Genomic DNA, 14,316 nt, shown 5'->3' on the forward strand with positions numbered 1-14,316 from the left:
CCTCTTAAAAGTGATGGATGTATGCCCCTTGTATTGTTTTACAAAACAATAGGAGCTAGTGACTTCCAGGGTGTCAGTCAAACCTGCAGCACAACAGATTGTAGGAGCTTCTGACAGTGACAAATGCTGTACACGAGTTAGGTTACAGTCTTTATGCTAATTAAAAGAAAGAAAATCAAAAAATACAGCAGCTATTATATCTTTACAGCTACTACTATGCTGCTCTTGAGCAAGGCCATTTACATACATTTTTCCCGGTAATGGCATTCAGTGGCCAGTGGCTGTGCTGGCTAGCTCTCAGAGATTAAAAATATATAAACGTTATTGTGCAAATGTGCAGCAGAGCTTTGTGCTCAGCAGCCTCCTCTAGATGAAAGATATTTCACAAATGGAAACACATCAGACCACACATACAGAATTTAACTTTGATAGGAAAATAAGGAGTACGTGCACTAAGATGATCACACATCAAATCCAGCATTACTAGAGTACTAGATTTCATTAGATATTTGGTCAGTTCTTGACACAAAATTGGTCCACAAACAGGTCTTCACACATTTTCATACATGGATGAAAGTATTAAGTATTCAAATAAATTTAAAATAAAAAGAAACTGCAGATGACAAACAATCACTCCAAACTTATCACTGCTTGCACTTAGTTATCAGGTCGTGGGCCTTTGAACAAGATTAGATCATTCCTTCTCCTTTCTAACCACTAAAGGTTGAAAAAGCATGTGGATAAATTCACGTACACTCAAACACACACACACACACAGTGAGGATTGATGGATTGTTGTTGCAGCTGAGGCAGAGAAGACGAATAGATCGAGTTCACAAAGGTCAAAATGTCAAACAAGTCAGGGGAATGTTTACTCTTAAACTGTATTTAAACTCTGTGCGTGCTTGTGGGCGCACAAGCATGGATATCTATGATATTACACTACATGCAACATACATATATGGGTTTAAGAATATGTGTATATGCCTCAGCCTTTTAAATTTGAAAAGAAGCAGAGGACAAGAAGGGATGAAGAGGGTGAATATGGAGGAAAATATGGAGAGGAAGGAACATTCCAATCCAATGTTTTCACTTTAATCTGCTTATAATTTATGAATCTTGTGTTATTTTTGTTATTTTGGTAAATTTTTTGTTGGAATCAAACTATCCATGAAAGAGAAAATTAATATCCAGGACTTTCACATTACAATGTTGTCTGAGCAAAAAATAAATTAGTCTTGTTGGAAGAGGCCATGAATTCTAAAGAGATGTTATTTTGGCACATATACACATATTTTTTTAGTATTTACAGTGCACTTTTGGGAAAAGGATGCACATGACTTGTCTTAGGATGGATTATTTCATACTTAGTGTATAGAAAAGTGAGGAAAGTGTGTAGTGAAGAGAGATGAAAGGAAGTGAGGGACAGATATGCAATAGAGGTCCAAGTCCCCTCAAACCAGGGACACGTAGGTTGGCTGTTGCATGTTTTTCCATCTCAACACTAATGTTCAACTCACAGAAAAGCCACACAGTATGCCATCCTTGCAAGATGCTGTTGCTAAGCCACAAAGCTTTCAATTCTTCTCAAATTCCACTTGACGATGCCTAAAATGATTGTTTCATAAGGAAGATATGTCTGGTTGTGTGTTTTCTTGATTCTCAGCTGATCCTAGATTGTTGGTTCCACCTCAGAACCACCACATGGCCTGAATTTTGATATTCCAGCTCCGAAAAACTGTCAGGATGGTGAGCCAAAAACATCTTTGCAGAAACCTGTAGGTGTCACTTCTTGTAAACTAAACTGTGCTGGTGTTTTTGGAGGCAAGTAACCTCCAGTCGTGCACTTAAAATTAAGAAAATACACATGAAAATGGCAGTAGTGTAAGTAAGCATGTATAATTTGCTATTCATGGGCTAAAACTGTTGCTATGGTCTGTAAATGTTAAAGGTGATTAAATGAAATCTTCCTCATCCTTCAGCAGACGCACTTAAAATATTTATTTCTTCATTAATCTCCACTATCAGCTAATTTATGGCTACTTTTTTTCTTAAACCGATGAGTAATAATCTCCAAGATCATTTTTCTCAGCTGTCTGACAATTTGTTTGACCCTAACTGTTTGTTTCAGAGATAACAACCAGCACATGTATGGTTACGCAATGGGAATGCTCAGTCCACAGTCCTGTTGAAATTTAGATTTGTCTATGTGTGTTTCTTGTTGCTTCCTTTGAGTCTGTTCATTGTTCTCAACATCTCTCTCTTAATACTAAATCAAACCTAAATTAATTCATGCTCATTCTTCCACTTACTGTAAACCCCTCCTCAGACAGACATCTGCCAAATTTCCAAATCCCATTTCTGCCTCTCACAATCACTTCTGTCTTCCTCTTACCTTCTCCCTAATGGCGTTAGAAGTTCCTGTTTTCCAGCTTTCAAATAAAGACAAAAGGTGACCTTGAAAAACAGAAAGCCTCTCACTCTTTCACACACAGAAGCACATAGACTGTAGTGAAACGAGAACACACACAAACTTCCTCAGGCGTCAAAGCAGCTCCCAGGACACCACACAACCTGTCCGTTGCGTGCTGAGTTAATATTGGGTCAAGGTGACTGCGTCATCTCTCCATCCATAACTCTCACTTTACAGTAACTGGTTGTTTATCAGGTGTATGAGGACACACATCCACATGGTCACATGTACTCTCTCTGTCTCTCTGTCTCTCTGTCTCACTCACTCACTCACTCACTCACTCACTCACTCACTCACTCACTCACTCTCTCACACACACACACACACACACACACACACACACACACACACATACACACACACACACACACAAAAACAGCAGTAATATAACAACAGTAATATCCTTCTCTTTCACTGACCCCAAACTATAACACAGTTCAGTGCAGAGGTGAACTTTGAAAACCCCTAAATCCCCTTCAATGCACAAAGACACACAACAGGTGGTGTGTCCCGTTTCTAATTAGCTGGATGATTGCAGTAATAATGGATTTCTCTCATAATTTATGCAGCATGATTACATTACAGCTCAATCTCATTGGTCTAAATGAGTATCTAATGAGAGCATGGTAATGAAGTTACAGGATGTTCCAGGAAGTAGGAGGTTACTGAGAGCGTACCCTTAAATCACACTCAAGAAAACACACACACACACACACACACACACACACACACACAATTAGATACAGTTAGTCTCCAGAGTGTAAGAGAGTTAGTTGAAGACAGTGTGTATTAGCCTATCTCCTGTTTCAGCTTTATCAAAACAGCATTTCTTGAAAGGTCAAGCATCCAGACTAACAAGCAGAAATGTACATTGTAAAGGAATAGTTCAATATGTTTGAGAAATAAGATTATTCACTTTGTAGCAGAGTATTAGATGAAAAGATTGATACCAGTCTCATGGCATCACTTTGCTAATGTGAAGTTGGAGCCAAGAGCCAGTTAGCTTAGCGTAGTAGCTATAAAGACTGGGGACAGGGGGAAACAGCTAGCCTCGCTCTGTACAAAGGTATCAAAATCCACCCACTAGCTACTCAAAAGCTCAATGTTACATTTCCTTTGTGAAATCAATACAAAAAATAAATTTGAGAACAATTTGATATGTATGGAGGCTGAGATATGCTAAAAAAAAAGAGGGGGTTTTCATTATTTTGCTGCCTACAAATTGGAAGTATCCCCACAATGTTCTGTTGAGTTCTAAAGACAGGAGGGGCGAGTCAAGACAGCGAGTGCACCTATTTGAAAAGCTGATGATGATGCTGACGTGCAATAGTTCTGGCCTTCAGGCTTGAAAAAGGCCAAGAGCAATACTACTCACTAGCTAATCTTTTTTTCTGCCAAGTGACAAAAACCAGAGAAAAGTCTGTTTGGATAACTCTACATTCATTTTTTAGGATATTAACCCTCTAATCTCTGAAGCAAATTGAGTAGAAAATGAGGCTAAAATTAGAATTAGAAGATAAAAATTATTAAATGAAAGAGATTAAATATAACATTTAAATGCTGATGCTGATATGTTAGAAGGCCCTGACGGTTCCCCCCTGCTGCTGAGTCAATCACAGAGAAGTGAAGTAAGTCATGAACTCCCACAGGAAAAGCTGGCTTGCGTTGTATCATTCAGTTACTAGAAAAACTAATGCAAACCTCTGACAAATTGTGTCTGATTTCAGTCTGTTAGGTCAGATTATTACAGACAATCCAGGCTTTCTAGGGCAGTGGACATTATGTTTGCTGCAATACTGATGCAAATGGTGTGTATTCTAGTAATCCTGTAGGTATAAATGCTCTCCCAGCAATATTATACACTGATCTCTGAGATTAACAGGGATTTCACATATGAGAGACTGCAGATACATCTAGGAAAAAATATAAATTAATGTTCTAGTCAACAAAAATATGCACCACTTTGCTTATCACATGAAGATTAAAATGTCCACACAAATGCATAGAGCACAGTAAAAATGACGCACATGCAGGGAGTGAAAGTGCCAGGAGTGCAGGGAGGTTACAAGCTCTAACAGACAGGCTTGTAAATACACACACAAAAACACAAGCAGATTCACACAAAGGGCAGCCTACTCACACGGCCTTGTGAGGTTGCCTCTATGATCTTTTAATTTGCATGGATCAACACTAATCCCCAATCCTGTTCATCTCTTTTCCACTCTAGTGACCCTGGTGGAAAATATCAGAGCAAAGCAGGATGTGTGGATTATTGCATGTTTGGGATAAAGTCGTCTGAGGTTTCAGTCATCCCTATCTCCCACTGCCCAATGAAAACTGTTTAACAATACTGTGTATCTTTTAGGCTTGTTTATAAATATTCAAAATATATATAATTTCTTCATGTCATTTAATGTGCAAATGTACTTAGTCTTTTATGTTGTTTTATGTTGTAGAAAATATTTTAGACATTGTGTGCATCATTTTAAAAATATTTCTCCCAAAATTAAGTAGTTATGTGTGGTATGTTCAGAAACTTTATTAAAAATAATGTTCAGTTCTTTATATTTCAAACCCTGATCCAAGCCAAACATTAAAATAAAATCTGTTCTAGAACAGCATTGCTTAAACACAAGCTTTGAGGAAGAATATAAATAGATACTAATCAGTAAATGGGACGTTGTATGAATGTCTAATGGGCATTCAAATGAAGGGGTGAAAAACAATATGGAAAGATGGCAATAACAGAGAGATTTACAGGCCTGTTGATGAGGGAGGAACATGGCTTGGGAGGAAATGGAAGGACAGGGTGTTGTGGAAGAGAGACAGATAAGAGGGTAGCAGTGATTCATTATTGAGACCCACACCCCTTGGATGAACTGCAGCTACAAAATACAAACACAGATATAAACAAAGTTAAAGATACACACACTTGCTGCCTGGCAGGGTTTAGTGGGTGTGTGGATACGCCCCGTCAGCCAGAGTGTCTGACAGTATATTACCAAACAAATAGCACAGGGAAGATGAAGGTCAATCCTTTCTTCATATATCTTCATCTACTAGTTCACAGGCAGATGCAATTAATCTAATGAAGGTCGCAAGACTGAGACGTCATGCCTTCTGTCGGTGAACACATTTTTCTCTTTGCTCTTGAAAGAGTGTGACACATTTTTATTTGATTGGCTCTTTGCTGTGTTTACTCTGTGCTGCACCTCTCACGGATGTTGTTTCTTGTTTAATTTATTTTTGCCCCTGTTATGTCCTCATTTGGGAAGGAGGGATGTAAATAGTCAACCTGTTTCCCACACTGATGAGATCCCTCACTGGCCTCCATGCTGTAAAAGTGGCCAAGTGTATTCACTTGAAAACATTGGCAAGCCATAGGTACTGCTACTGCAAATTATGAAGACAACTTAGAGCTTTTCATTGCTGATTAGTCTGCCCGTTATTTGCTCGCTTAATCAATTTGTTTATAAAATGTTATAAAATTGTAGGAGGAAAAATTACATCACATTAGACACTAGACATTAGAAACTCTGCAAATATTCACATTTGAGAAGCTGGAACTCACTTTTCCTGTCATTGAACTAATTGAATAATCACCTGATTGTTTCAGCTCTACTTTACTCCTGTGCTAACAGTGTCAACTGCCAAATGCTGTTGGGAGCAGGGTTTTGTTTGTTTATGATCTTAACAGCCCTGTACAGTAAATTTAAAGGAATAGTTTGACATTTTAGGATAAAGCTATACCAGAAAAACTCTCGGAAAGAGGGTGATTAAGGACATGTCCCAAAATGTTCACTATTTCTTTTAAGTTGCAAGAGAAACTCAGTAAAAAGAAATTAATATTGTTGAAATAGAACATCAAAATCCAGAAACATGAATAACATTCTCCTACAATAGCACAGGAAAACACAACCTTAACCACAACCCAACATGTTGGATTCGTGGTTAGTCGACCACAACCCAATTTTGTGTATCATTCTCACAGCAGAAATTCTCCTAGCAAGAGGTCAAACTAAAAGATGAACTTATATAACCTCACCCCGTGATCTTCAGTGTGGTTTACACACATCGAAATCAGAGATCATCTCCTCTACAGAAGCATCCATGAATAATGACTGCATAATTCATGTTCATGTGGAGTGGTCTGACACGCACAACCTAACCCCACAGCACCCTCATAACTTCCTATCGAACTGTTAATACTGTCAGTACCCCCCATAACTCAGCCCTGCTTCATTTGGCTAATATGGCAGGCACAGTGTGTAAATTACATGACCTTTGTTCATTCATTCATACCTAACACCTGTGTGTGTGTGTGTTTGTGTGTGATTTCCATTAGTGCATTAGTTGTGTGTGATGTTATGCCACAGCCCATATTCACCCGCTTGAGCAGTGAAAACAGCCCATGTGAAATATTCAAACCACCCAGAGCCAATTAGTGTAATGGAAGCCTATTTGCATATGGAGGGTGAGAGGGGGGGTAAAAGATAAAGGGAGGAAAGATGGATGGAGGGCTGGAGGGTGAGAGGAATGAGGAGAGAAGATAAAACTGAACAGAGAAGACGGGTGAACTATGAGAATACATGGGAAGGAAATTAATGACATCATTGAAATTGCCATTGAACATTTTGCAGGATTCTGTCTTAAGTGTTATTTAGTGGTTACAGGCAAAAAAAAACCCTGCTTGTTACCATAGTTAACATGGCAACCACATTTATTTTGTATCTTGCATGCAGGCTGGATATTATCAACACAGTTTGAAAGCATCCATGGACAGTCGGATTGGTTCACTGAAATTACCCAGTACCCACTTTATTAGTTGGCCTACATCTCTTTGACACAGACTGCGCATCAGTGGTTTTCTGTCCAAACTGGTTAAGTTATGTGTTTGACTAGTGAGTTAAAAGAGATTTCAACCACCAGTTTTAGTCGTCGTTAGTGAGAGGAAGAGCACTAAGCTGAAGCTGCACCTAAAAGCTGCAACATCGCAACAATTGGAGAAGCAGAAGTGGAAAGAAAAAGAAAGGTTTACAAATTAAGATCCTTTTGTTTTTACAACAGTCCAGGCCTTCAGCAGTGAAATGATCTCCACTGCATTATCTTTGGAAATGCAAAACTGACCCTAGAAACTGATTTCATTTCAGTTGTGAATGCTGGTTCACTGTCACGGCTTACTGGGACACTTAAAAAAAAACATGCTAATGCTTGATGTTATCAGTTACACCCCTGATAAGTCAAAATGTCTGTTATGATTAATTGTTTGGCTGGTAGTGCTCATTCGTCTTCACTGAAATAGTCACTGACAGAATCAATCTAAAATTCAATCTGCCTGTCTCAGAAGTCAAAATGAAAAAAAAATCGTCCTGATGCAACTCTTATTTCCAGGAGATAAATTTGTTGATAAAAGATTCAAGCGTTGAGCACCTCTAGAAATCCAGGAACAGTTCCAGTGTCTATGAGCAAACACGCCTCAACTATGAAGTTCAGAAGTGATCACTGATCACAGTGAAGACCTAAAAACCAGGACCATAAGGATGAAGCTAAAGTGAGAGAATGATTACCAATCATCAAAGATCACAAACGTGTAAAAAAAACAAAAAAAACAAAACAAAACAAAAAAAACAATTGCCTGGTCCAAAAAACCATGATCCTGTGAATCATCCTGCCAATTGATCAAGATCCATCTGGAACAGTCTGGCACTGTGTTATGTAATTCCATGCTACGCTGTTATGGAAAGTGAAGATACACTGATGACTGTCTCATGGAGAAGCAGCCCTTGTGTTGCAGTATCGATTTGATCTACACACACTTGGGAAACATATTGAATTCTAGGGCTAACACTGAGATAAAAATCAAAAAGGGAAATTAATGCTAATATGAACATCTATGAAGTGTAACGGTGATTTTTTTTCGTGTCATATCACTCATAAATGCATGTATACACAATAACAGTCACAGTCTTTCTTCCTTATTAAAGATACTTGGTGTTTTTTATTTACATCATATAAGACAGAAGATGTGCCCTTAATGTCAGTCAGAAACCAACAGCTGTCATCAAGCCTCTTCCACATACACACCTGATTCCAACAGCAGGGTGAAACAGGGTTCATGTCCAGGGTCAGCTCTATGTTTTCAACATGACATCAAAATACAAAACACTGACCAGATTTTTGACAAATGACATGATCAGCCAGCGTTTACCAAAGAGAGGTCTGAGGGAGAGATCCCAGTGAAATGATGATTTGTTAAAATGTCTCAAATATTCTATTTGTTTTAAACTAAGCTGATGAACAAATGTTATGGAAGCTACTATTCTCATGTGGATGAAGCTGTATAGATTGAAAATCAGTGGGAGTGAGTTATGTGCATCCATTCTGGGAGCTTTTTTTTATTTGTTTTTGAAAACCCTGGACACGGATGACAAGCATCAACCATATTTGTTTCTGCTGTTAAAACCAGGCTAATGTTAAACCAATAGGGACCAGTTCCCATCAGCTTAGACCCACTGTACTGTAAGCCAGTGGGGATGAAGTTGATCTTGGCAGCAAGACAGTTTATAACAATGTCCTGCAAAAAACATATGTTAAGTAACTTTATTTATTAAAAAAAAAAAAAAAAAAAAACTGACAGTGTCATGCTCATTCAGTTGAGGAAAATGTTTCATAAATACATTGTTAATGAAAATCATTCAAAATGTGATGTAGAATGAAAAAATTACAATAGTGTCAATGAAAAATCTACCATTTTTTTCCCCTTGATTATTGAAAAAAAGAAAAAAGGATTTTACTTGAGGGTATGAAGGTTTTGTGGGACACTGGCATGTTGGGAAAACCAGCCTGGCTTTAGATGGCACACATACTGACATAATGTATCTGGCTGAAATAGAAAAAGGACAATAAAGCAGTGGAAAATGTGAAAATGTCAAATCATTTTGTGAATTATTAAAAAAAAAAATTTGCTTTAATTTTATTACAATTTCCATGTTTCAGTTTGAATATATTAAATATATCTAAATTGTACAGATTTGTTACAGGTACAGTGGGCCTTCATTAACAAATAATTACGTTTATACATTACCAAACTCAATACGTTCTCATATTGTTTGACACACACACACTGACAAACTCACACAGTTGCTGGAGTTATGGATGTATTTGGCTTTGTCTCACTGGACACTGGACCCGCCCACACTTAATCTCAGGCTCATGAGGCTCATTGTTTGACACAGCCCCTGCAGTACAGCTCAGTTGTATTGCCACTGTAACTGTGATGTTTGCCTCTGTGTGAGTAAGTCACCTACAGTACGCACTGCAGTGCAACGGTCCAAGACTGACGACGGCACCATAGAGAACCAGTACCTGCAGCACCTCCGCATCACAACAGCAAGACTTGCAAGATCTGACCAAATAATGTCTAATGTCTAATATTATTCCAGGAATTTACACAATTGGAGACATGAGCATTGGACACAATTTGCGTGGGTGTAACGCTGGTGTAACGTCCTTTATTTAGCCTAGATGCAGAATTCAGGCACTACTGAAGTTGAGTGTAAACGACACCTGCACTACATTTATGCTACAAGAGATTTATGAAGTACACATTAATGCATGTATGCAGTACAGAATAGTGCCAGGATGACAGGCAGAGAGCACTTGTATGTCTCTGTATGTGAAAGCCTTGGAAAAAACCTACCCCAGGCTTAAGAGTGGTTCACCTGCCTTGCAAGGACCCAAAGGAAATTCAGTCATTTATGTACTGCTGGATTGAAAGTAGTGTTCTTGCACATTTCAGTGCAAGAACACCACTACAGTGGATTTGGCATGATTCGCACTTGCTTATTTAATTTTATAGTCAAATTTTGTAATCAAATAGGTTTGCAATGGCAGCTAAAATAGCAACCATGCATTGTCAACATAGTAGTCAGAATTGACCATCATTAATTAGCACTTCCTCATCAATCAGTTATCTGTATCTAATCTTGTCTATCGGTTCCTGGACTGGAGTTTATTGTGTATATTGAATCCTGCAGTAATGACATCAAACTGCTACTTGCCCCATGTTTCTGGTTTAACCCAGTATAACAAGCTTATGCACAGGGGACTACTTATGGGTACTTTTGTCCATATCAGATAAAACTAAAATAGAGCTGAATACACTGTGTGAAAACTGATGTTTTCATAAAATGGCCCATGTGGCCTCTCAAACATTTGTGAAATTGTACTTTTCTTTGTAATCAGCTGCAAGATTAAGACTAACCAGCACCCATTTTCCCAGGCCTTAGAGACATGGGAAACTTCCCTCAGGCTCTTGGAAAACCAGGTGAACCACTCTCTAGTGTACTTGGCAATTTATACTGAGCCAGAATTTAGTTTTGCTGGGCAGGCTTGTCGGTGTTACTAAAAACCAGACAAGTCAAAGTGCTACTCCTCTGAACCACTGATTTATACATATACAAGATGTAGGTTTCACTGATGTCCCAGGTGCGTGTTGCAGATTCTGGTTCTCCATAACGACACAAAAAATATGAATGTTGCAGACCTTTTGGTCTCATGAACTGTTTTGGCTTTGTGGACAACATAATGCTGCTTTCTAAGAGGTGTGGCAAGCCTCCACTAAAAATAATCTACTGACTTAAATTTTGAATGGCCATTTGCTGACCCACTGGAAAATGGCACCTAGTTCAGAGCTAATACACATACTTTCTTTGTGTTACAATTCCTGATATTTTTAGGCTAAAAACTAACCTCCCACATGTTCGACTGATTGGATTTATCTTCAGGTGTTATTATGTCTAGTCCATTGTTAGTTCTATACTGCATAGTATACTTTAAGCGACAGGAAACAATTAAAAATAGGATATAGTTATTTTTTTTGTTTACAGTGAATATGGATAAGAGTGTGGGGTATGTGGAAAAAATATTGTCAAAAATATATTTGCATTTTCTTTTTTAGCAAAATTGTCTATTTTCATTGCCATAAGGAACTTCACAGAACATGTTGGACATGTGCAAGTGTTTCTGATGCTACTGCTGTCAGAGAATCTAATGGCAATGATGGCAAAAATGAACAAGGACCAAAGTTTTGTGGTACTTCTAACCCATCTCTGGTTCGCTTTTCTACTTTCCCCTTCTGCCATCTTTTCCTCTAATATGGCACATTACTTTGTTGTGCTGGTGTCAATCTCTGCCCTTTAGTGGGTGAAATTTTCAGCCAGATGGGCATCATTTTTTGCGTCCTACATTATCCTTCTGATGTTTTCCTACGTGCTGTGTTTTAAACACACACTGTAGCATAGCCAGCACACGCTCCTGTTCCTGCCAAGGCCAGTGGTTTGACAAAGTGTTTGGCTATTGAAATGTTTCACCCTTTAACAAATGAATCTACACAATAGACAGAAGGAACCAATCCTTGCCTTTTTTTTTTTTTTTTTTTTAAACACCTTGAAGGTAAACACCACCTTTGATTTAAACAACCTTGATTAACTGAAGAACAGTTTGTTTTTTTTTAGTCATCAACAATAAGTTTGAATTATTGTGATCTTGAAAAATCTCAGTGTACTTCTAATGACAATATAAACATTTCTATCACATGAAAAATTTAATATTTCAGGTAAAACAATGCCTCCTACAATATTTTTTTTTCTCTGTGGGCCTGTAACAGCCAGTTATTCACACTCTTGTATAAACCTGATATTTCATTTGTACTTCACTGATGAAGAACAATGGCAGCGATGTAATATAAGTTAGATTAAGTGAATACCCAAATGTGCCAAGTCTGTAAAATATTAAGACTATCCAGGTTCAACCCTTCACTTCTCACATTCTGATCACAGTTTATGAAGAAAACTCCTGACATTTACTTTGCCATGTCTGAGTTACTGAGCTACGCTGAAGTATTTGAAAGGCCTGAGATTTCCATTGAGTGAATCATCCTCTGTCTACCAACAAACTAGTAGACTTGAATTGAAATCCTGTTAGTTATGTTTTCGAGGGGCTAGTGTATCTTTTATATCCATGTGGTAAAAAACAACGCAATTAAAAAAGATTATATATGAAAATGTGAACCGTGTCAAGCGTGCTACTGTGACTATGTGTACAAGTTACTATAGTACTATATTATCAGTACTGTATTGTGTGAATTATTGGTTGATCTGGACAAAACAGATGTATTGAATTTCAAATATTTGAAGAGCACTTGATTTATTTTTTGCTAGCCACTTATGACTGTCTCAAAATGAAGTACACAACTAGTCGGTGCTGCGGGCGGCTCGCTGGGATAAGGTTCCCCTGACTTGCAGGATCCTGGGTTCAAATGTGGCTTATAAACTTTGGCACATGTCATTTCCTCATTCAAATCCTTCCCTCTCTAGTGTAGATAATGGCACAGAAATGTCTTCAAACAAGTGGAGACATAAGATAAATGAAGTGCTCCTTTTCTTTTTCTTTTTTTTTTTCAAATATTTAAAATGAATCCATCTTGTATTTGTCCTGATTTGAGCAGTAAAAAGGCACTGAGCTGGGAATAATTTTCAGTCCTAAACATATTACCTGCAATGAAATGGCTGGATTGTTGTTGGTTATAGTTTGCTGTGGGTTAGAAGCAGGAAAGGCTCTAAGATCAGCTTAGCATTTTTGGCATTTGTCCTAAAATGACCCCTTTTCAAACCTTATCTGTGCCTCTCATTTATCTCTCCCCACCCCAACTGGTCCTAGACTTGATGTATGAATGTAACAAGCATCAGATGTTTAGTAAAGCATGATGTGATTTTGGGACAGTTGGAAGGGGAGGAAGGGGGAGTTGTATTGTTCTTCAGTAGTGGTCTTCCGTGTACAAGAGGCCATGATGCACAGCAAACATTTCTGTCAATGTTGCCATCTTTCAAAAGTTCATACAACTTCATTCCTCAGCATCCACTTTGTTAATGGAAAGTGGATTTGTTCTATTTGCGCAATTCCATTGCTAATGAGTGCAACACTGGTCGTGTAAATGGTCTCTCTCCAGGTTTGCTCCAAGCATTGTTGCCTCTAAACCCAGGTCAGGGTGCCATTTGGGAGAGAGGACCACTGGAGAGAGCTGGACACCAGGTACGGAGCTGAGGAATCCAGCTAGATATTAAGTTTTATATTAAGATTTCTCGACTAATTGCCCCAACAGTACACTTCCTTGGGGAAGGGTCCATGTGAGCCTAGGACAGTTGCTGTTCCTCAGGTCTTTTGAACCATATCCTCCTTGCACAGGGGAGATGAGGGCATGTTGTTCTTTTACACCTGTGATGAAAGCATTTTTGTTTTTCAAATTTGATTGATACAGGCCATCCCACAGGCCTGAATCCAAGTTTTCACATAATGCATTTGCATATCCAAAGATCCGAGTGATCGTTTCCCTGCATGTTCCCCAGGTTCAAATCCAGCCTCTCACTTAATGAATATGTACCTGTGCATCCTAGTCTTTGTATGGGACCTACAAACTTGTTTCTCTTAGAAACATGGTCCCAATGCTGTAGGAGACTTTCCTCATAGAGGCCGGGGGAGCGGAGCGAGAGCTGGTCAGCGAGGCATGACTGTGAGACGTCCCTGCCTCCAGAAAGTAACATGTCCCTGGGATCTCTTTGGGAAAATTCTCAGGGAGCTCCAGTCGTGAACGAGGTACAAATGAAAAAGAACGGTCATCTTTCAGCAACCTGTTGAGAAGAGAAGAGAAGAGAAGAGAAGAGAAGAGAAGAGAAGAGAAGAGAAGAGAAGAGAAGAGAAGAGAAGAGAAGAGAAGAGAGGAGAAGAGAAGAGAAGAGAAGAAATGTTATTAAAGAATAAGGTTGAAAAAATAAACAGAGAAAATT

General features: G+C 38.5%; 1 protein-coding gene across 1 annotated transcript in view; it reads right to left on the reverse strand.

The window, feature by feature from the left end:
* Positions 1-8,440: 8,440 nt before the first annotated feature.
* Positions 8,441-14,316, reverse strand: part of gucy1a2 (guanylate cyclase 1, soluble, alpha 2) — a 38,630-nt gene continuing 32,754 nt past the window's right edge. Inside the window, exon 9 of the mRNA XM_023401864.2 lies at positions 8,441-14,160. Coding sequence (XP_023257632.1) covers positions 13,941-14,160 — 220 coding nt within the window. The 3' untranslated portion in view covers positions 8,441-13,940. The remainder of the gene's footprint in view (positions 14,161-14,316) is intronic.

This window comes from Seriola lalandi, unplaced genomic scaffold (genome assembly GCF_002814215.2).
Source record: "Seriola lalandi dorsalis isolate HSWRI2012SDOR001 ecotype SW California unplaced genomic scaffold, Sedor1 jcf7180002053794, whole genome shotgun sequence".
In the NCBI taxonomy this organism is placed as follows: domain Eukaryota; kingdom Metazoa; phylum Chordata; class Actinopteri; order Carangiformes; family Carangidae; genus Seriola; species Seriola lalandi.